Raw genomic sequence first — 19,958 nt, forward strand, 5'->3', positions numbered from 1 at the left:
ATAGCTAATTTTTTTTAATTTATTTATTTATTTATTTATTTATTTTTGGCTGTGTTCGGTCTTTGTTGCTGTGCACAGGTTTTCTTTAGTTGTAACGAGTGGGGGCTACTCTTCATTACAGTGTGTGGGCTTCTCATGTTGTGGAGCATGGGCTCTAGGTGCATGGGCTTCAGCAGTTGTGGTATGTGGGCTCAGTAGTTGTGGCTCACAGGTTCTAGAGTGCAGGCTCAGTAGTTGTGGTGCACAGGCTTTGTTGCTCCATGGCATGTGGGATCTTCCCGGACCAGGGATCGAACCCATGTCCCCTGCATTGGCCAGCTATTCTTAACCACTACACCACCAGAGAAGTCCCTGGTGTTCATGTTAATCGTGAGGGTCCACATATTTTCAACTTTGAAAAATTGTCATGCAATTTTATCTACATATATTGCTTGTTGCTATAATTTCTTTCTAATTCTTCCAGATATTTTATATTCCATATCTGTTAATTGTTCTCACAATTTTTAAAAATGTTGATGTATCTGAACTTCATTTGCTTGAATTAATGGATTTTACACTTGATTTGTTAAATCTCTCTGTGTCCAGTCTAGAAGTAATGCAGTTTTTTTATTGTTCTCTCTTTGAATCTCTGTGTGTGTATATACAACGTATACATATATATACACATATACATATATACATCATACATGTATATATACATATATGTTTACACATAAATTTGAAATGTATGAATAATTTATATCTATATAGTCTATATGTATAACTAAATGTATGTAATTTCTAGATATAGTTCTATATACATTTCTATATATTTAATACCTATATTTTAATATATATCTTATGTATACATGACATGTATACATACATATATATAAACAAAATTTAAAATTTTAATTTCTGTATATATGTTTATATATAATTATGTATATAACACTAAACATCTATATATTTTCATGTCAGTTTATATACTTTTCTATCTATGCAAAAACTAGTTTTATTTTAATAAGGATTTTAAAGTTATTTTTATATAAATATTTTCTTTCATTGTTGTCTCATTTCATGTATTCACTTCACGGTCTTTTTAAAAAAATCTTTTTTTTTAATTTTGAAAATGTTAAATATGCTAATATTCAAGTATTTTTCTGTTCATTTATGTATTTTGCATGATTCAGAGTGAATTCATTTTCTGATTTATTTCTTATTATTTATTGACTATGTTTTAATTTTTTGACTTTCAGATTTATCATACACAACAATATGCATTTCTCTCTGTCTAATTTTAGAAACAGCTTTTTGTCTCTACTCACTCTTTGCCATAAAAGTTTTGGAGATGCCACTAAACCAATGGCTTCCTGATCACTCTTCCTGGCTTGAAGTCCCTGTGTGGTTTCTATTGTTCCTTGAATATTCATATTCATGTAAGCAGGGGGCACAGAAGAACAATGGTTTTAATTTTTTCTTCTAGATTTCTTTATGTTCTAGGGGCATGTAAATGTTTACTAACTCGGAATGCAATGACCAAGCTGCAGGATCCAGTAGGCCTGGACTTGCTGACTCTTACTCTTTATAGTTTGTTCTGGTTGTTGGCCAGAGATGTGTTTATGTACCCATGAATATATGTATATATTCATTTTGGTATGACTATTCCATTTTAAATTTCATCTTTATAAATTATTATCCACAACTGCCTTCTGTTTAGAGAAAAAAGCCATCTTGACTCTAATATTTTTATACAGCATCATTAATTCCCCCAATGCTACAAAGTAGATATTTCAAACCAAAGCATAATGGATGTAAAAACTGAGGTTGAGAGAAGTTTGGTGGCTTGTCTTATCTAGCATAAACAAGGCTGTTTACTCAAGCATGTGGTTTCACCTATGTGCTAGTATCTTTTTTTCAGAACATTGATGATTTTTCTATCTGAAAGAAATTATTTGTGTTATATACAATTTCATCAATTCCCAAAAATGTTTAAAATAAATTAAATGAATTTAAAAATAAATTAAAACATCTTTACTCCCATACAACTGTCCACAAGCATCACATACTTGAGATGGCATAGCTGATTTAAAGCATTCATATATATGGTTAAAATAAATGTTAAAAAATTTACATCAGCATTATAAACACTTTCAAAAGTGTGTACATATTTGAGGGGAATTTTTTGAATGTGAGTTCCCAGCACTGGTAATGTTGTCATATAACTAAAATGAGACCTTTTGAATATATTCATTAGTTAAATTGAGAAATTCCAGGCATAATAATCTTGAATGAAGGACTTTTAGTCACTAATGTGGGTTTCAACAACAGTAAAATTCTCTTGTTTTTCTAAAATACTTCGGGAGTTATTTACATTAAATAGCTTGGTTACAGTACATCTTCAAATATAAGTCAATTTTTCTTTATAATATCATCAAATTAAAACTGCTTTTAAAATGTAAATAAAATTTTTATTGGGATGGAAAAAGTTCAACTGAAATATGATTTCTAAATATGTGTTTCTAAATATAGTAAATTTCAGTCTACTAAAGCAGAAAGTTGAATGCTCTCCAAATTATGCGATTATTTGAATACGGGAAAATATGAATTGATTTTCAGATATTTAGCATAGTTAATTATAACATTTAAATAGATTTGGGATTGTAGGGTGGGATGTTCATATGTAAATAAATGTTCAATAGTCAATTAAATGCAATTTGTCATACACAAACATGGATAAATATGTATTGCCATAAGTACAGCTGACCACAGGGATAGTTAAACTGAGAGAGACAAACAAGCTTGGTATTTTTATATGAATTTTCTTATGGCCACATACACAATTTAGTATCCCTGTTATTATTTAAGGAAGCTTAGAGATAATGGAAAAAATGTTTAGTGGGTTGTCATTTAGTGATTTTATTTTTGCTTTAACTTGAAAATGCTTCTCCATGAAGGGTACAGAGAAGGAATTAACTATTTACTTCAAAATGTATGTGCTATTGTTTCTTTCATGTGATTCTGAGGCACGTCTTAAATCCTAAATAACAGTATATTCAGATATATGTGATCAAAAACTAGTTTTGAGAAGAAGAAAGTTGATGCCAGTCAGAACAGTGTACATATTGAGTGGCTTGTTGTTTCCCTTCCATACGGAAGAATGACTTTTACACAACTTTGAGGAATCTACCAAATCAGAAATCTAAATCATGGTGAATCTTCTCTAGTTATTATGTTCTTTTTTCTCTACACATTAAGAAGGTTAAACAAAAATAATTCAAAAAATTCCACAATGCTCTGTAATTATGCATATGTATCTACCCATATTTTGGAAAAATATTCATAATAACAAGGGGAAATATAATTTGTACAGCACATCTTGATAGCCTTGCTAAAGCAAGATGATTTCAAACATTGCAGTTCCTTTTCTAATTGTCCCTAGGACATATTTTTCATTTATCCTAATTTAAAATTTTCCCACCTCCTAGCAGTTGCAGCAGTTCTCATAAACATGTTTGTCAGCTAAGATTTCTCTTAAAATTTGCCCAAGAGCATATTACATGAACATTTCTTGTTTAAAGGATGCTTCTGAATAAACTCATTGAAAGTTATTTGTACATATGGCTCAATTTTAAACACAAGCTATTCACGGATCATAACACATTAACATCAAACTGACTTTAAATGTTGATTTGCAAGCTGTTCATGAGTATATAAGAATAAAGCAAAGCTGCTCAGGCCTACTCCATATCAAGTCAAAGCAGATACCACATAGATCAAAAAATATATGTATTCATGTTCACCTTCATTGTCCTTCAGAGTGAAGTTTGGGTTTATAGAGAGATGTTCATCAAGAAAGAAGTTAAACCTCTGTCCATTGGCAAAATCATCCTTATCAGTGGCACTGATGGTATGAATAACCTAAAGAAAAGACAAAATTAAACAGTAAATTTAATTTGGCTTCTTCCCTTGATTTTAATTATATTATAACATTTTCAATAACCAACTTGAGTGTTTTCAAATTCTTATTCTAGTAAAAGTATCAGCTAATTTGCTCTCCCTTGCATTACACTTTAAGAAATGTATTATGGCACACCATATAATCATTCACACTTTATTTTCTAGCATGGCACAAACATTTTTTTTCCCCTTATTACCCACAGTACCTTGGATCCAATTAGTTGTAAGGTTTTGTGTGAACAGCTGTTTGGGGAGACGTGAAATATGGTTTGTACAAATACCAATATCCCAGTGTTGATGTAAAACAGCCTTTCTGTACGTGTTGTTCTCAGTCAGCAAATGCAAAAGCACTAGAGTCATAATTTTTGTTTTAGAAGACCTTTGAGATCATGATCCAGCCCCTGCATTTTAGAGACGAGGACTCTGAGTCCCAAAAGTAGTGTGATGTGCCTCAAATCTGTAAAAATCTGGCAGAGGTAAAACTAGATCACCCAGAGATTTAGGAATTTTTTTTAATCCTTAGTGGTTGAGAGAAAGCAATACCCAAATTTGGACTTTACGCACATTAAGAACAGAGAAAGTTAGAATATATTAAAAAAATATATATCGCGGGCCTCCCTGGTGGCGCAGTGGTTGAGAGTCCGCCTGCCGATGCAGGGGATACGGGTTCGTGCCCCGGTCTGGGAGGATCCCATATGCCGCGGAGCGGCTGGGCCCGTGAGCCATGGCCGCTGGGCCTGCGCGTCTGGAGCCTGTGCTCCACAACGGGAGAGGCCACAGCAGTGAGAGGCCCACATACCGCAAAAAGAAAAAAAAAAAAAAATATCGCAGGTAGCCTAAGAACAGCATACACATTCCGATCGTTAGAGTCATTACAATCTTTAAAAGTAACATTGAAACAAACAAGCAAGATGATATTTTCCTTTTGAAAAAAAAATAGTATCCTAATGCTCAAGTGTCCTCTTTCCAGCTTTTCCTTAGAGAAATTGAAAACAGAGAGAAAGTAGAGCCAGAAAAATAGTATTTCCTGCATATGAAATATAGTATGTGCATTTCAAAAATGGATATGATTTCTAAGAACATTTTACTCAGTTTCACCATATTTCACGTATTTCACCATATTTTACCATGAGATAATCCACCAAAATGCATCATAGTTAAAACCTAAATTCCTCTCCAGGTACTGAGACTCTTAGCTTGTGAGGGAGATGAGGAGGAATATAAAGGTACTGAGAATGAGTGGTCAGGGAGAGTAGGAGCAGAAGAGATGTGTTTTCATAAAGTGAAAGTGAAGAAAGAGCTTCAGGGTATAGAAGTGATCAATTTCCTCCATATATTTCCATGGCTCATTCCTTATGCCCTTTCCCATCACCATTCAGAATTTACTTTCTCAGCTGGAGATCCTGGTGAAAGCCCCTCCCCATACATATTCCAAGAAATTTCTATCCTTCTTCTCTTCATTATTTCCCTCCATATTATTTATCTATGAACTGAAAATTTACATAGCTGCTGATTTTTTTTTTTTTCATTGAAAGCACAACTAGTATCTGGACAGATCTTTTTTTTTTTCTTTTTCTTGTTATTGCCTTTTGACTATAAATAGAATAAACTGATGGATAATCTGAAGCAATCTTTATGATTTTTCTCAAGTACAGGAAAAGCTCCATAGCATTTAGAGCGTGCAAAATCTGAAGAACACAACTACATTTTCTACATGTTAGTTACTTAGTATCAAATTGAAATAAAATATCAAATTTTTAAGGTTTTTTTTCAGGGTTAAATAAAACAAATACTGTCAGCCTTCCATGTCTGTGGTTCTGAATCTGTGGATTCAACGACCATGGGCCAAAAATATTTTTAAAAATTCCAGAAAGTTCCAAAAAGTAAAACTTGATGTCATGCTGTGGCAACTATTTAGGATGACATTTACATTGTATTTACAACTATTTACATAGTATTCACATTGTATTAGGTATTATAAGATATTATAAGAGATGATTTAAAGTATATGGGAGGATGTGTGTAGGTTATATGCAAAAACTACACCATTTGATATAAGGGATTTGAGCATTTGTGGATTCTGTTATCCTGAGGGGCGCGGGGTCCTGGAACCAATTCCCCACAGATTCTAAGGGACAGCCATATAAATTTTTCTTTGGGGAAATAAATGTCTTCTCACTCTTATTCTTCATTCATTGTGATTCTCCAATTTACAATCCTATTTCCTCAATGATACCTCATAACATACTGACACATTTGCAAGTTCACTTCTTATCCGAGAATGTAACTCTGGAGGGGATTGGTAAAGAACAATTAATTTAAATAAACTGAGTTATTTATGTTTTCTGTTATCAATGTTTTGGAACAATTTTCTTTTCTTCTCATTTCAAAGTTAATTTATCACTTATTTTAAATTTTCTTAAATTTTTACAAACATGAGCCTATTCAATTTGTTAAACGCTGATATAATTCATATTATATTACGTTTACTATTTTTGTTATCTCTAAAATATAAATATCCCTTCCATTTTTATACAGGTAATTTCTAATCTCAATTTACCAGGAAGCTCACTTATGGCAAATTTTTCTTCCTCAGAAAGGGTTCTCAGTCTCATCTACATAATAAATGATAAGTTGGTTACCACACTTTGTTTAAGAGTGAATGATTCATCTTGAACTTTTGTAGAACTGTTGGACATGCATCTGTACTTAAATATTTTCCCATAATATTTCTGAGAGATGATTCTAAAAAACCCTAGTATGTCGGTCTATTGTTTTTTTGTTTTTTTTTTTAATTTAGAACTCCTAGATGTTCTCTTGATGAGAGAAGGTATATTCAATTTATTGTTTGGTTGTTTTACTAATCACCTTTTCTCTTTCATTAGGAAATGGGATTTCCATTTGCTTCCTCAGACTTTTAATAGAAATCATACCTAAGAAGTTAACATGTTTATGATTTTTAGAAGATTTAAACTTCTGACAGATATCAGATAATTGCCATGTTTCCATTCATCAATATTTTCTACCATTTTTTCATACTTACTTATTTATCTACACTGTGCTACCTGTGTTCTCTGTTTGTGCAGCTAGTTGGTGATGTATGATCCATAAAAAAAATCATTTTCTGATTCTCTTTCCTTCTAACTGGACTCAAATGTTTTCTATCACTTGCACATTATGCAATAAGTACATAAAGTATTTGATTATTTTGAAAGATCTGAGATTTACTCTAACAAAGGGAGAGAAAACTCAAATTGATGGATGGTATTTATAAATAATTACTAGCAGAATTTTTTGATAATGCCCATGATTAAGGATTCACTTTTGTTAGAAAATAATTAAAACTAATTTTATATTCCTTTTATTAAATAAAGGTATGCCCTTGTTTAAATGTGTTTAAAACATATTTAAAATCTATCACTTCTAGAGTACTTTAATTAGGAAAAATAGTATCAGAAATTTATACAGATAACATAGTCTTCTATTTGGTAAATGAGCTAACCCTAACTAAAACAAATTAAAAAGGAAATTCTATGGTACGCATTGCATATTAATAGAGTTTGCCTTATAATATGATCTCAAATGATCATTTCATTTGATAATAATATCAACTTTTCTTAGCTGAGGTTTATCTTTGATAAGGTGTAAAATCTCTACTGATCTAGTTTACTATTTTCATACAAAGTTGTATTGTTAATAATATCAATAATACCATGGATATCATGGGGCCAGAGGCTGGTGTTAGGTAATAAAATGTTTTCTTTTATATGTTATGTTTTCTAAGTTTACTTCTAAAAAGAAAAAATACAGAGGCAAAAGTCAATACGAATAAGACAGAAAGCATTCCTTTTGTTATTTCTCAAAGTTTCTAGGTACAGGCACATCTCAACTATTTTGAATTCACTCTTCTTTGGGAACTGAGTTCAAATTTCATGCATGCATGATTTTCTTTTTCATAATTTTTTTTAATGTAAGGTACTTAAAAGGTTTTTTTCAGAACAGGAAAATATATTAACTCAGAGAAATATATTGTTGAAGTTTATATTGATACCTGAAACGACCTGAACTCTGCTCTTACATGTGGTTTGAACCTCTGCTTTCAGAAAAGACCAGTCTCTTTACTGTAGCCACATGCTGTTACATTTAAATGCACAACATCCTTAACAGAAGTGTTGTGATTCTAAAAACAATTGTCATAGAAAGAGGAACTCTGACAATAAAAATATGCTTCAGAAAAGCCAGTTCACAAATCATTATTTAAATAGTTTCCTATTCCAACACTGCATCAAAATATAGTTTCTCCAGAAATGCTACAATCATAAGAGTAAATGAAACAAAGGCCTCAAAATTAAATAATAGAAAAATTCAGACAATTTTCCACTGTAATGGGTTAATCATACAATTGACTACATGAATGGGTAATGATTTGTTTAAATGCAGGTGTAATAAGCAATACTTTTAAAATGATGCTTTTATTCCCTCAATTAAAACTCTAAATTCACTTTGGTGAAAGAGTTGGAAACAAAAGCTCAGATAACATAAAGAATCCAGTTCTCTTACAGTGACATCTAAAATCATGCAATACTAAAGACAGCAATGATGCTAAATGTGAATATAATTTACAAAGAATAAGAAGTAATCACATAACTTAAAATATATTAGAACTTTGGGGGGCTAGGTCTAGGAATTATGTCTTGAAAATAGTAACAGTTATATGAAAAAAAGATAAATACTATACAAATGTTTAATGGGACTCACAAAAGAAACGGTTTGTCACAGATTTAGCCCTCTCTAAAAAATGGAATAACTTTTCACCTGAGGAGAACAGGACAACCCACACTTAAAGGAATTTAAGACTTATCTAGTCATATACTCATAGAATCTCAGGCTTGGAAGGGCCCTGAAATTCTGACAATTTTCTCCATTTTAGAGATGAAGAGATCACTTGTCAACATCACATTAAATTACTTCTTAGGAAGGCTACAGAGTTTAGGTGGTCAGTGTAGAGGGTAAAACAGAAGGACCCAGGCTAACAATGTGACATTAAGAGGAGAACATGGCCAGTGAGAATGCCTGAATGGACTTCCTCATGAGCAAAAAGTGAACAACACACGAGGTTAATGGAAAAAGTCAAGGTCACATGCCAATATGAAGAGAGTTCAAGCCAGAAACCTGAGACTAGCATTTTCGATTACAGAGAAGATGTTTACATCCACAGGGGAAGGACCGGCTGATCCAAGAACAAGGGCTGAGTGTCATCTGTTCAGAAATTCAGTAATTTCACCTACACCTACAAAACTGGTATTGTAAGTTGCTCCTAATACAAGACCACACTTTATCCTTGAAGTGAAATTATTAATTAATTAATTAGTTAATTAAAACAAAAATTTTAGAAGAAATAATCTAAAAAGAAAACATCTAAAATAAGCTGATGATTTTTGATTCTTTAGGTCACATTTCAAATGATCTAAGTTTAAATTCTCTGAATAACCTAGGAACCAAAGAAACAAAGATTCAGTGAGGGAAATGTCCTAAGTTTAATAAAAGTTGTTATTTATAGATTAGGTGATTGATACCTAAGAAAAGCAGTATTTATTTCTAGATATTTTATTTTCTTAAGGTGATATTAAATGGTATAGTGTTTTAAGTTTCATTTTCTAATTGTTTCTACTATAAAGAAAGAGAAGAAATACGTTTATAGTGACCTTATATTTAGCACAAGTATCAATTATATTCACAATTTCAACTACTGTATAGTAGTATTACCACTATTATTAGTAGTATTGTTATTATTAATGAATGTTTAACTTTATCAAAACCTTTGGCTTCACCTATCAAAATGAATTTTAATTTTTCTCCTTTTCATTTTAAAGTAATTATTTTTCTGGATTTGCTTTGACAATATTTTATTTATGATATTTCTATGTTCATGAAAGAGAATATCTATAATTCAAATTATATCCTTTTCAGGTTTTGATTTCAACATTTGTTGTCAGCATAAAATGAATAAAAAAACTGATCGCCCTTATTTCCTTTTTGATGCAGTATATTTTGATTATCATTCCATTTAACTATTTTCAATTTTTATTACTTTATTGGCTCATGGCTTATTTAGAAGTACCTTTCTTCATTTCTGATGGAGTTTTTCTAGCAATATTTTTGAATTATTTGCATTATTTTATTGTAATACAAATGAAGCCAATTATTTGAAAATTATTAAAACTTGCCTTGTGGTGCTGAACATGGTAAATTTTGGTCAATGTTTTGTGTAAGTTTTGAAAGAATGCGTAATCAAAGTTGTTCAATGCATTTTTCTGTATTTGTTAAACAGTAAAGTTTGTTAATTGTGGTATTCAAATTTCAGTTTCCTTAATAAAAATTTATGTGATTATTCTATCAGTTTCTGACAAAAGCATACTAAAACTCTCAGCACAATAATCTCAGTAGACATTTCTTAAATATTTTGGTGATTTTATTTTAACATAAATATTGACATATACTTCTTTAAGTTTACATTATATTTGTTTGCTTTTTATTTTTCTACTTGTTCCATATATATTATCTTATTTCTTGTTTTTTAAAAAAAATTACCATGACTTCAACCTAGCTATTATAAATTTATGTACTAAGCCTTTCTCTTTTATTTTGCCTATCTTGTGTTATAAAACAAAACTATATCTCAAGAGCAAATATGAAAATTTGTCATTCTAACTTTGAATTTTAAAAACTTCACAGAAATTCACAGGGTTATTTTGGAAATATTAAATTGGTTATACACTTCATATTTTATTAAGTTTACATTTTAGTTTTGAAATATGCCCTTCTAGAATCCTTGAAAATAGGTCCTATATAAAAGATTTTTTCCCTTTATCTTTGTATCATAAAACATAAAAAAGCAGGATAATATCACATGCAACAATTTTGTAAATGTCTAAACTATTTAATTGAATGAACATTTTAATAAACATAATAAAGGTCAAGAAATAAAACTGTCAAACATCACTTTATTTAGGAGTATTTTCAATTCCAGTTTCTATTATCTTGTTAGTTACATAGTCTTTTACTATTTTATTACTTAAACTAAAAATTACTGTATTCATTCTTTACACATAAAATCTATTCTATATTAGTAGTTTATCAATTACCCCAAATTTAAGGAGTTTAGAATATTTTAACTTTGTCTCCTTCCTTCTGACACCTTGTTCCCATGTATACTATGTATATTTTAAACAGCAGAAAATACTCCTTTGTTTTCTATTCACTCATTAATAATTTATTGTTAACAATATATTTACTGACTGCTTTGGTCTTTAAGGATTCTTGCCACTCCAAGATGCCAATTTGATTATTTTCCTGTTTCTTTTTCCAAAAACAGCTTTAATGTGTGTATTGGCAAGGAATTGTCACTTTTTGTTGTTGTTGTTTGTTTTTGTCTAAATACGAGTTTTTCTTGTCTGCATTTTTAAAGACAATTTTTGGTACACAAAAGAATTCATGGTTGTCAGATAGTATCTCTGGCTCTTTGGATTTATCTTTCATCTTTTTTTTTTCTTTTTTCATTCTTCCTGATTAAATAATCAGATTTTGAAATTGTTGTTTTAAAGGTTTTGTGTATTATTTTTATATCCTACATACTAATCCTTCATTGGATAAATGATGTGCAAGTATCTTTTCCCACTATGTGGTTTTTCTTCTTATCCTCTTAACAGGGTCTTTCAGAAAGCAAAAATGTTTAGTTTTGATCAAGTCCAATTTATCAATTTTTTTTCTTTTATGGATTATGCTTTTGGTGTCATCCAAGAACTCTTTGCCTGACACTACATCCGTTTTTTTCCCCATAACAGTATTATGTCTTTTTTCTCTAGATGTTTTAAATTTTAAACTTAATATTTTTTCTGAAATTTTATTTCAATTCATCTTGGTAAAGTTATTTTTGTAAACAGTTGCTTAGATTTTTGTTTTTGTTTTTCTCTATGCTTCTTGAATTTTTGACTTGTTGCTTACCAACAGTATGGAAATTTTTTCAGTCATGATCTCCTCAAATATAACTTCTGCCCAATTCACTTTTTTAACATCCCTCTGAGAATTCGATAACTTGTGTATTAGACCTTCATGTTCCTTATCTTTCATATTCTTATTAATGTTTTCTATCTTCTTGTCTTTCCATGCTTTAACATGAATATTTAATCTAACCTACTTTCCAGTTCACTATTTTCTCTTCAGCTATGTCTAATCTGATGTTATTACCAAACTTGAAATCCTATATTAAGTGGCTGTATTTTTTTAAATCTAAATTTTCTATTTGCATGTTTAACATTTTTCTCAATTGTACTTGTATAATATATGTTAAGAAAATAATTCTAGCATGTGAGCTTCCATTTCTAACACAATTGAAGTATGATTTGGGAAGTAAATCATTATATATTTGTACCATAAAATACTGTTTTTGAAATGGTGATATGGAAAAATATTTAAGCACTGGAAGTGATAATCTTAATACATTGCTAAGAGTAAACCAGATAACCTGTAAATACTTTCAAATATAATTTTCAGGCATTTTGTCCTCATTCATATTTTCTAATTTTCTTGTGAGAAATGAACACAAGAAAATTTCATGTTTTTACATAAAGTGCCCTCCATTTATATATATGTAAATACCTCCCCTGGAAATATTAAAAACATAAAATCAATGATAACTTTAGCAAGCCATAATTGATTGTCCCTCATACACAAGGCAATGTTTCTCAGGACTATAATTTTATCATAAGCTTCAAAATGATTTAAAATAATTTTGGATGATATATTTATTCTGGTTTGCCAAAGATAGTAAAAGGGTTTATCTGACTCAGCTGGACCTAGACCCTTTTGACTTTTCTCAATTCATCTGTGGCCAACAGACTTCAAGTTGTCCATCATGGAATGCATGCCTCTTTGTAATCCCTTCCTCTAAAGTCATTGTGACTTGCGTCCCGCTTCTGACCAATAGAATGTGGCAAAATTGTTGATATATCATCACACTGAATACATTGCATTATATGAGACTGTCAGACTCACCAGAGAGACTCTCTTTACTTGTTTGATGAAGTAAGTGGCCATGTTGGGGAACCCATATGACACATACACACACACAAACACACACACACAAACACACACACACAAACACACACACACAAACTCTGGGTGGCATCTCAGAACTCTGGGGAACACTGAAGAGACAAGGAACATCCTGAAGCTCTCAGGTCTGCAGCTGAAAGTAACTGAATGCCACCAACAACCACGTGAGCTCAGAAGAGATCCCCAAGCCTCAGGTAAGAACTCAGTTTGATTACATTGTATGAGACCTCTGCAAAGACCTAGCTAGGCCATGAGCAGAATTCTGATCTGCAGAAACTATGAGATGATACATATGTGTTGTTTTAAGCTGTTAAGCTTGTGTAATTTGTTACACAGCAGAGAAGACACATGCACATTCCCTTCCCATGTCCCACTTGCTTTATGGGAGTCAAAACACTGGCCTCCTTTCGGAATTGTCATGCTCCTTTAACTGGCTGCCATGTTACATCCAGATTCATGTCTTATGTTTAAGCTCTTCTCTCCATCCTTCACTCTCCCCACCTCCACCAATCATTCACACTCTTCAGGTTAAAACCTAATCATCTTCTAGTATCAATATCACTCAATGGCCATTGTATGTGACTCCCTCATTCCCTCCAAAATATGTAGACCAGGCCCGTCTCTCCTCCCCACTCTAGTCTCTAAGCTTCATTAGGACAGGAAAAGTTCACTGTTCCCTCCTTATTTAATACAGGCTGTACCCAAATCATTCAATATCATTTTATTGGTATAATAAAAACATACATGAATGAGTTCATTTGTTTAATTACATTTGGGATCTGGAGGAAATGTATTTTCTATGAGTCTCAAGAAATCTACTTGGTACTTAAAATGAAGCTTTATAAAATTATTTTTACTAAGCACAAAAATAACACTGGGGGATCTTTGAGGACTATACCTAAGAATAATAGAAATAGAGCTGCTTATTTTTCTTCCATTCAAATGTTAGGAAGGAAAAAATTAACTTACCTGGCCAGGCTTAGAATTTTCACAGACAACAATATCATATTCCCTGGCAAGTTCGGGTGGATTGTCATTGACATCCAGAACTCTAATAACCACTGTGACATGGCTCAGCAAACTCGGATTGTCTGCAAAACACATAGAGATGCATTTAGTATTTCCATGCACACTTTAGAGGCTTGGTTTAAAACCAATCTCCTTAATACTGTAGCTTGTCACTAGCCCCATATGCTGCAGCAGGACTTTTGACAAAAGACAACTTTATGATGGCACTCTTTGTTAGAACTCATTAACTTATAGAAAAATGAACACCAAGGCATGACATGAATGTTAAAATGATATTTTTTCATATCAAGGAAATTACATGTTATTCAGGAACTGAAATGGGAGAAAGTTGTCAGAATTCATTGTATGCTGTCAGAGTCTAAGGGAAGAACAACTGGTTTCATCATTAATCTAAGAAAAACAGAGTAGTTGGAAAAAAATCACATAATCTTTAAAACATTCAAGGTTTCAAGTCTAAATCAACTAGGAGAAAATGGAAGGTAAAGTTCTTTACACCAGGGTAAAATTTTTCTTACAGGAGAATATATGCAGTTTCTGGTGTCAAGTCATACTTGAGGAAAAATAAAGAATAATTTAAATTAGAACTTAACATGGAATTCATATATAACTCTGGTAAACATCAAAATATAAATGTTAATATTTTAAAATACTTTTTGAGTGCAGTCTTCTCATATTTCAGTAAGTTTATTAGTTCTGAGATATAAGAAAAGATAAATGTTTGCTTATTTTATGCATCAAAGCTAAAACTGAAGAATTCATAATGGAAAAATTAATGAGAAAGCAAAAACTAAACACATTAGGAAAAAGGGAATATATATATATATATATATATACACAGAAGTTATTAAAGATAATGGATTTTTAAATTATCCATTATTTAATTATCCATTAAGAAAATGGATGGATTAGACATGCCATAGGTACTTTTAAAAGAAGTAGAAAATCAGAGTAGTACTACAATAACTAAAGAAACTAAATTTTTAGGTAAAAAATCAGGCCTAGATAATTTTATCTACAGTTAAAGATACAGGTAACTTCAGTCTTATACATCTTTTCCCTAGAAGACAGAGTAAGGAGGAAATACTCTACAACTTGTATTTTGTGGCCAGTAAAACTTTAATATCAATACCATATGCTCCCACACATGAGAGATATTAGCTGTCATTGGACTAAACGAAATAATACCAAACCCACTCTACTGGAATGGAAATGAAAGTCTGTCATCAGTTTAGTTCTAGGAATGCTTGCATAGTTTGGCATTAAACCAAGGAAAGAAAGAAGGGAGGGAGCGAGGGAGGATGGAAGGAAGGAAGGAAGGCAGGAGGGAGAGAAGAAATGAAGAAAGGAATTTTAAAAAGCATAAATGTTATACAAAAAGTTTATGAATTAAAGGAGGGACAAAAAAACACATAGATGCTTATCTTAATACACATAGAAAAAAAATTTAATATCCATACATTCTAAACAAAGCAAATCAAAATCAAAAAAAAAAAAAAAAGCTCTTAGCAATCTAGGAACAGAATGTGTATCCCCTCAAGCTGATTAAGGATACATTCAACAAACAACAATAAAAAGTACAACATCATTCTTAATGGTCAAAAACTAACAAGAATTAATAAACAAAGCTATAAGGATCCTTGAAATAAATCTAACAAAATATATGAAAGACATGTGCGAAACATTTTATTGAATATCATTAAAGTAGATCTAAAGTAATTAAGAAGTATGTTGCCTATGTTGTTGGAAGACAAAATATCATAAATAAAACCAGCCTCTCCAAATTGATGTGTATTTTTGATGTAATCTAATAGACATCCAAAGAGAAATGAAAGCTGATTCTAAAATTTATAAGTACTAAGATTGTCCAGACTTGAATGAAGTACAATAAAGGAAAATTGTTTTACCATTTATCAAGCTTTATTATTTGGAATTAGAACCTAGGTCACTTTGACAGAGTCAAAGCAATAGACAAACAGAAACAGAAAACAGAACACAGCCATAGATCCACTATATATAGAAATTTAATATATGGTAATAATACTATTACAGATCAATGGGGAAAGTACAGATTGATCAAGAAATAGTTTTAATAAAGCTTGTTACCACGCCATTATCATCATTATAAAATGGGCCATAACTACACTATACACAAAAATACATTTTAAATAATTAAGGACTTAAATGTATAAGGCAAAAACTATACATACTTTAGAAAATATTAGCATGTAATATATTAAAGCTCATGAAAGATTTCAAAATATAAAAGGCACTAATCATAAAGGAAACATTGATAAATTTGATTACAGTGAAATGTGACTTTTTTCATTTCCTCCAAATATGCCACAAAGAGGACAAAATGTCACAAAATGAGTAAAAATATTTGCAGCACACACAACTGACAAAGGATCTGTATCTCTAATATATAATGCAATGGATTGAATCAATAAGAAAAAAAGATAGCTCAATATAAAAATGGGTAAAACGAAGGACAAACATTTAACAGAAGAAATAATATAAGTGACAAATAAACGTGAAAACGCTTCCAACATCAATAGTATTTAAAGAAATACAGCTTAACCAAAATAAGTTATCATTTAATCATCACAACAATATTGACACAATATCAAGAAGCTTGACAAGATTCTCCAAGTGCTGGATTGAGATAGACCAATGGGAATGGCTGCAAATTAAAGTAAACCACATGTAATAATTCATACGGTTGTATACACTCAAGTCCAAGATCCAGCCATTTCCTTGGATCATATCCAAAGGAAAATCTCTTGAAAACATACACCACCAGCACAATTAATAGGAACAACAACAGGACATTACAAATGTCCAACAACGGCTGAATAGATGCAATATGTGATTATTTATATCATAAAGAAAATAAATAAATAACAACATAGCTACAACATTAGGGACAATCTTAGAAACAAAATGTTGATTGAAATATTTTTTCAGAAATGTCTCAGAAGATTGTATTCAAATATGGTAGAATTTTGCAAAGCTGAAAAACAAAATACACAAAACTAAATAACTGATTGCAGAATGAAATAATATATTGTTGAGGATATGTTCCTAATAACACTAATTCTTAAGTACAGTGATATGTTAAAATTTATTTATTATTATGTTTTGCAATATCTTCTTTGTAAGTGTTGAGTACTACATTAAGTATACAGAAAAAAGTTACAAAAACATCTTAAAATTAATATATTGTGTAGATTGCTTAATATATAATAGCTAATAGAATTGGCATTAATGAATTTTTGTCACTATACAGTGAAAGATAATGAGATGCCTATGTATTATACTAGATAATTAATTAATATAATATTTTGTATTATAAAGATAAATAGATCCATGAAATTAAAATTAGTAAAATGCTAATTTAAATATTTGCTTATTTAGAGTTACTTATTATGAAAAATCATTGCTAAGCTTTTCTAGAAGCTAAAACCTGAAAGAGAATATTCAGCCTGAAATCTCATTTTCTAAATTACAAAATTGAAATTGACACTGTTTAAATGACATATCTTGGCAAAGCCAAGGTTATGGTTTACTTCTCGGGCCTTACTACTGCCACTATATAAATATATCTTTTCTATTGTAACCATTGTTAGTGTAGTCCTATATTTCTCAACCAGGTATTTGCTTACATTTAAGAGCAGACAAAAGCAATCTGTTCCAGAAATCTGAGGCAAGAATAATATTATTAGTTTTAATCATTGGTATCAGCAGCCTTAAAATGCGTAAATAGTTCTCTGCTCCTTTTCTGAAAAGGAAGGGTTAGAAGTAACCTTGGCATATCAGAAAACTGTTTTGTAAGAGAGGATTCTGGAAAGACTGTATCGTGAGGACGGACTAGAATAAAAAAAACACCTAAGTATTTGAATGTTTTCAAGCATGGCCTTCTCACTGCCCCACCTCTGTATCGCTCACTCTGTCCTTTGGAACTGGCATAGCCTGGCCACATTCCATACTTGGGTACAGGAAACTAAATCCTTCTGGATGGAAACAGACTCTCTCCATGTTGCTCCAATATTATTGTATATCTCCAGGGTACAATTACTATTCCATCACCTAAGGATTAAAAGTACAGGGCTGGGATCAAACAGGTATTGATGAATCTAACCTTACTGTAGATGCAGCTAATGATCTGCAGGACATGTACTGTCAGGGGAACCTCAGAAGATACGGATAAAGAGTTATGAAAAACAGAATGTCAGAGTAAGTTTAATGTCATTACTGATGCAAATTGAATAATTGCTGTCTATTTCCTAAAAGTGGGATGGTGTATAAAACCTGTAGCTTTAAATTCAAGATAATTAGAGCTGAAAACCCACTATAGTTTTGTAACCACTTTTGGCCTACCTACACTCATTCTAGTATTTTCTGTTCAATAATGAAATTAGCTAAATCTATATTAGTAAATTGGCAAGTTCCTTTGGGTTTTTATTTATTATATCCCACAGTCCTAGGGTTAGTATTCTACCCTTTGAATGCCAATCACTTTACCTATAAATGTGAACATATTCATGTGTGTGAGAAGCATTTTCCTAAGGCAAAAATTGGATAATGTCCCTGGAGTTCTTAATGCAACATTTCTATTGTTGCTACTATTATTTTTAGGTCCATGCTTCATTTCTAAAAATCAGTTTTCAGTCGTCTTGATGGCAGAGTAAATAAAATACACCATATTTAGACAAACATCAGTAGGAGGACCTTTCCAGAACTCTTAAGGAACATGAACTTTGGAAAGTTATTTGTTATTTCTATACCTTAATTATTTAATCTGTAAACAGGAATAAGAATCATGTAATGTGCCAAACTGTGTTTTTGAGAAACAATTAAGGAAGCTATGTAAACTTTAAAACACTGGGACGAAGCAGAATACCAATTTTAATCCTTTCTGAAAATGAAGGACAAACAAGAATCGAGAACAAAATAGATGACACACTGACAATCCTATACATGTGATTTTTGGCACAAACGATCCTGTACTATGTACAAATCATCCAGGTTTTATGCAATACAGGTGGAACAGGAGCTCACATCAGCAGACAGCCCTCTATGGAGATAAGGATGCAAGGTTGTATCCCAGTGCAAATGCAAACTGCATGTTAAGATATGTAAAGGGGAATAAAGACACAGACTTACTAGAGAATGGACTTGGAGATACGGGGAGGGGGAAGGGTAAACTGGGACCAAGTGAGAGAGTAGCATGGACATATATACGCTACCAAATGTAAAAGAGATAGCTAGTGGGAAGCAGCCGCATAGCACAGAGGGATCAGCTTGGTGTTTTGTGACCACCTAGAGGGGTGGGATAGGGAGGGTGGGAGGGAGGGAGACGCAAGAGGGAAGAGATATGGGAACATATGTATATGTATAACTGATTCACTTTGTTGTACAACAGAAACCAACACAACATTGTAGCAATTATACTCCAATAAAGATGTTAAAAAATAAAAATAAATACATAAAAAAAGATATGTAGAGGATTCACAATAACTTGAAGAATAATCTATTTTATCTAGTGAGTTACTTTGAAAATCTGATATGTACTCGCTACTATGTTGGGCTCTAGAGGACACAGAAATGGTGAAATATGCCCCCCTCTAGATTTCTCATTGTCAATATGGATTGGAGATACAGTAATAGTATTTGCTCAATTTGTCTTTTTTGAAATTGTGACTTATGTATGTAATATAGGTTTACTCCAAAGCCATTATTACTTAAATATGTCCTCCTAAAAACCTAAATCATATTCATTAGTATATGTAGCAAGGTTTACTAGGGAATTCAGTAGATTTCTAATTATTCATATTCTGAAGTTAGTATTAAATAGTTGGAAAATATATAAATATATT

The 19,958-nt window shown here is 31.4% G+C and overlaps 1 protein-coding gene across 1 annotated transcript in view; it reads right to left on the reverse strand.

The window, feature by feature from the left end:
* CDH18 (cadherin 18) overlaps nucleotides 1–19,958 on the reverse strand; it is a gene marked incomplete at both ends in the record, with an annotated part of 320,575 nt that overhangs the window by 23,506 nt on the left and 277,111 nt on the right. Inside the window, 2 exons of the mRNA XM_081233726.1 lie at nucleotides 3,783–3,900; nucleotides 14,023–14,144. Of these exons, the coding sequence (XP_081089852.1) occupies nucleotides 3,783–3,900; nucleotides 14,023–14,144 (240 nt within the window). The remainder of the gene's footprint in view (nucleotides 1–3,782; nucleotides 3,901–14,022; nucleotides 14,145–19,958) is intronic.

This window comes from Mesoplodon bidens (assembly GCF_964165515.1).
Source record: "Mesoplodon bidens genome assembly, chromosome: 4".
Classification (NCBI taxonomy): domain Eukaryota; kingdom Metazoa; phylum Chordata; class Mammalia; order Artiodactyla; family Ziphiidae; genus Mesoplodon; species Mesoplodon bidens.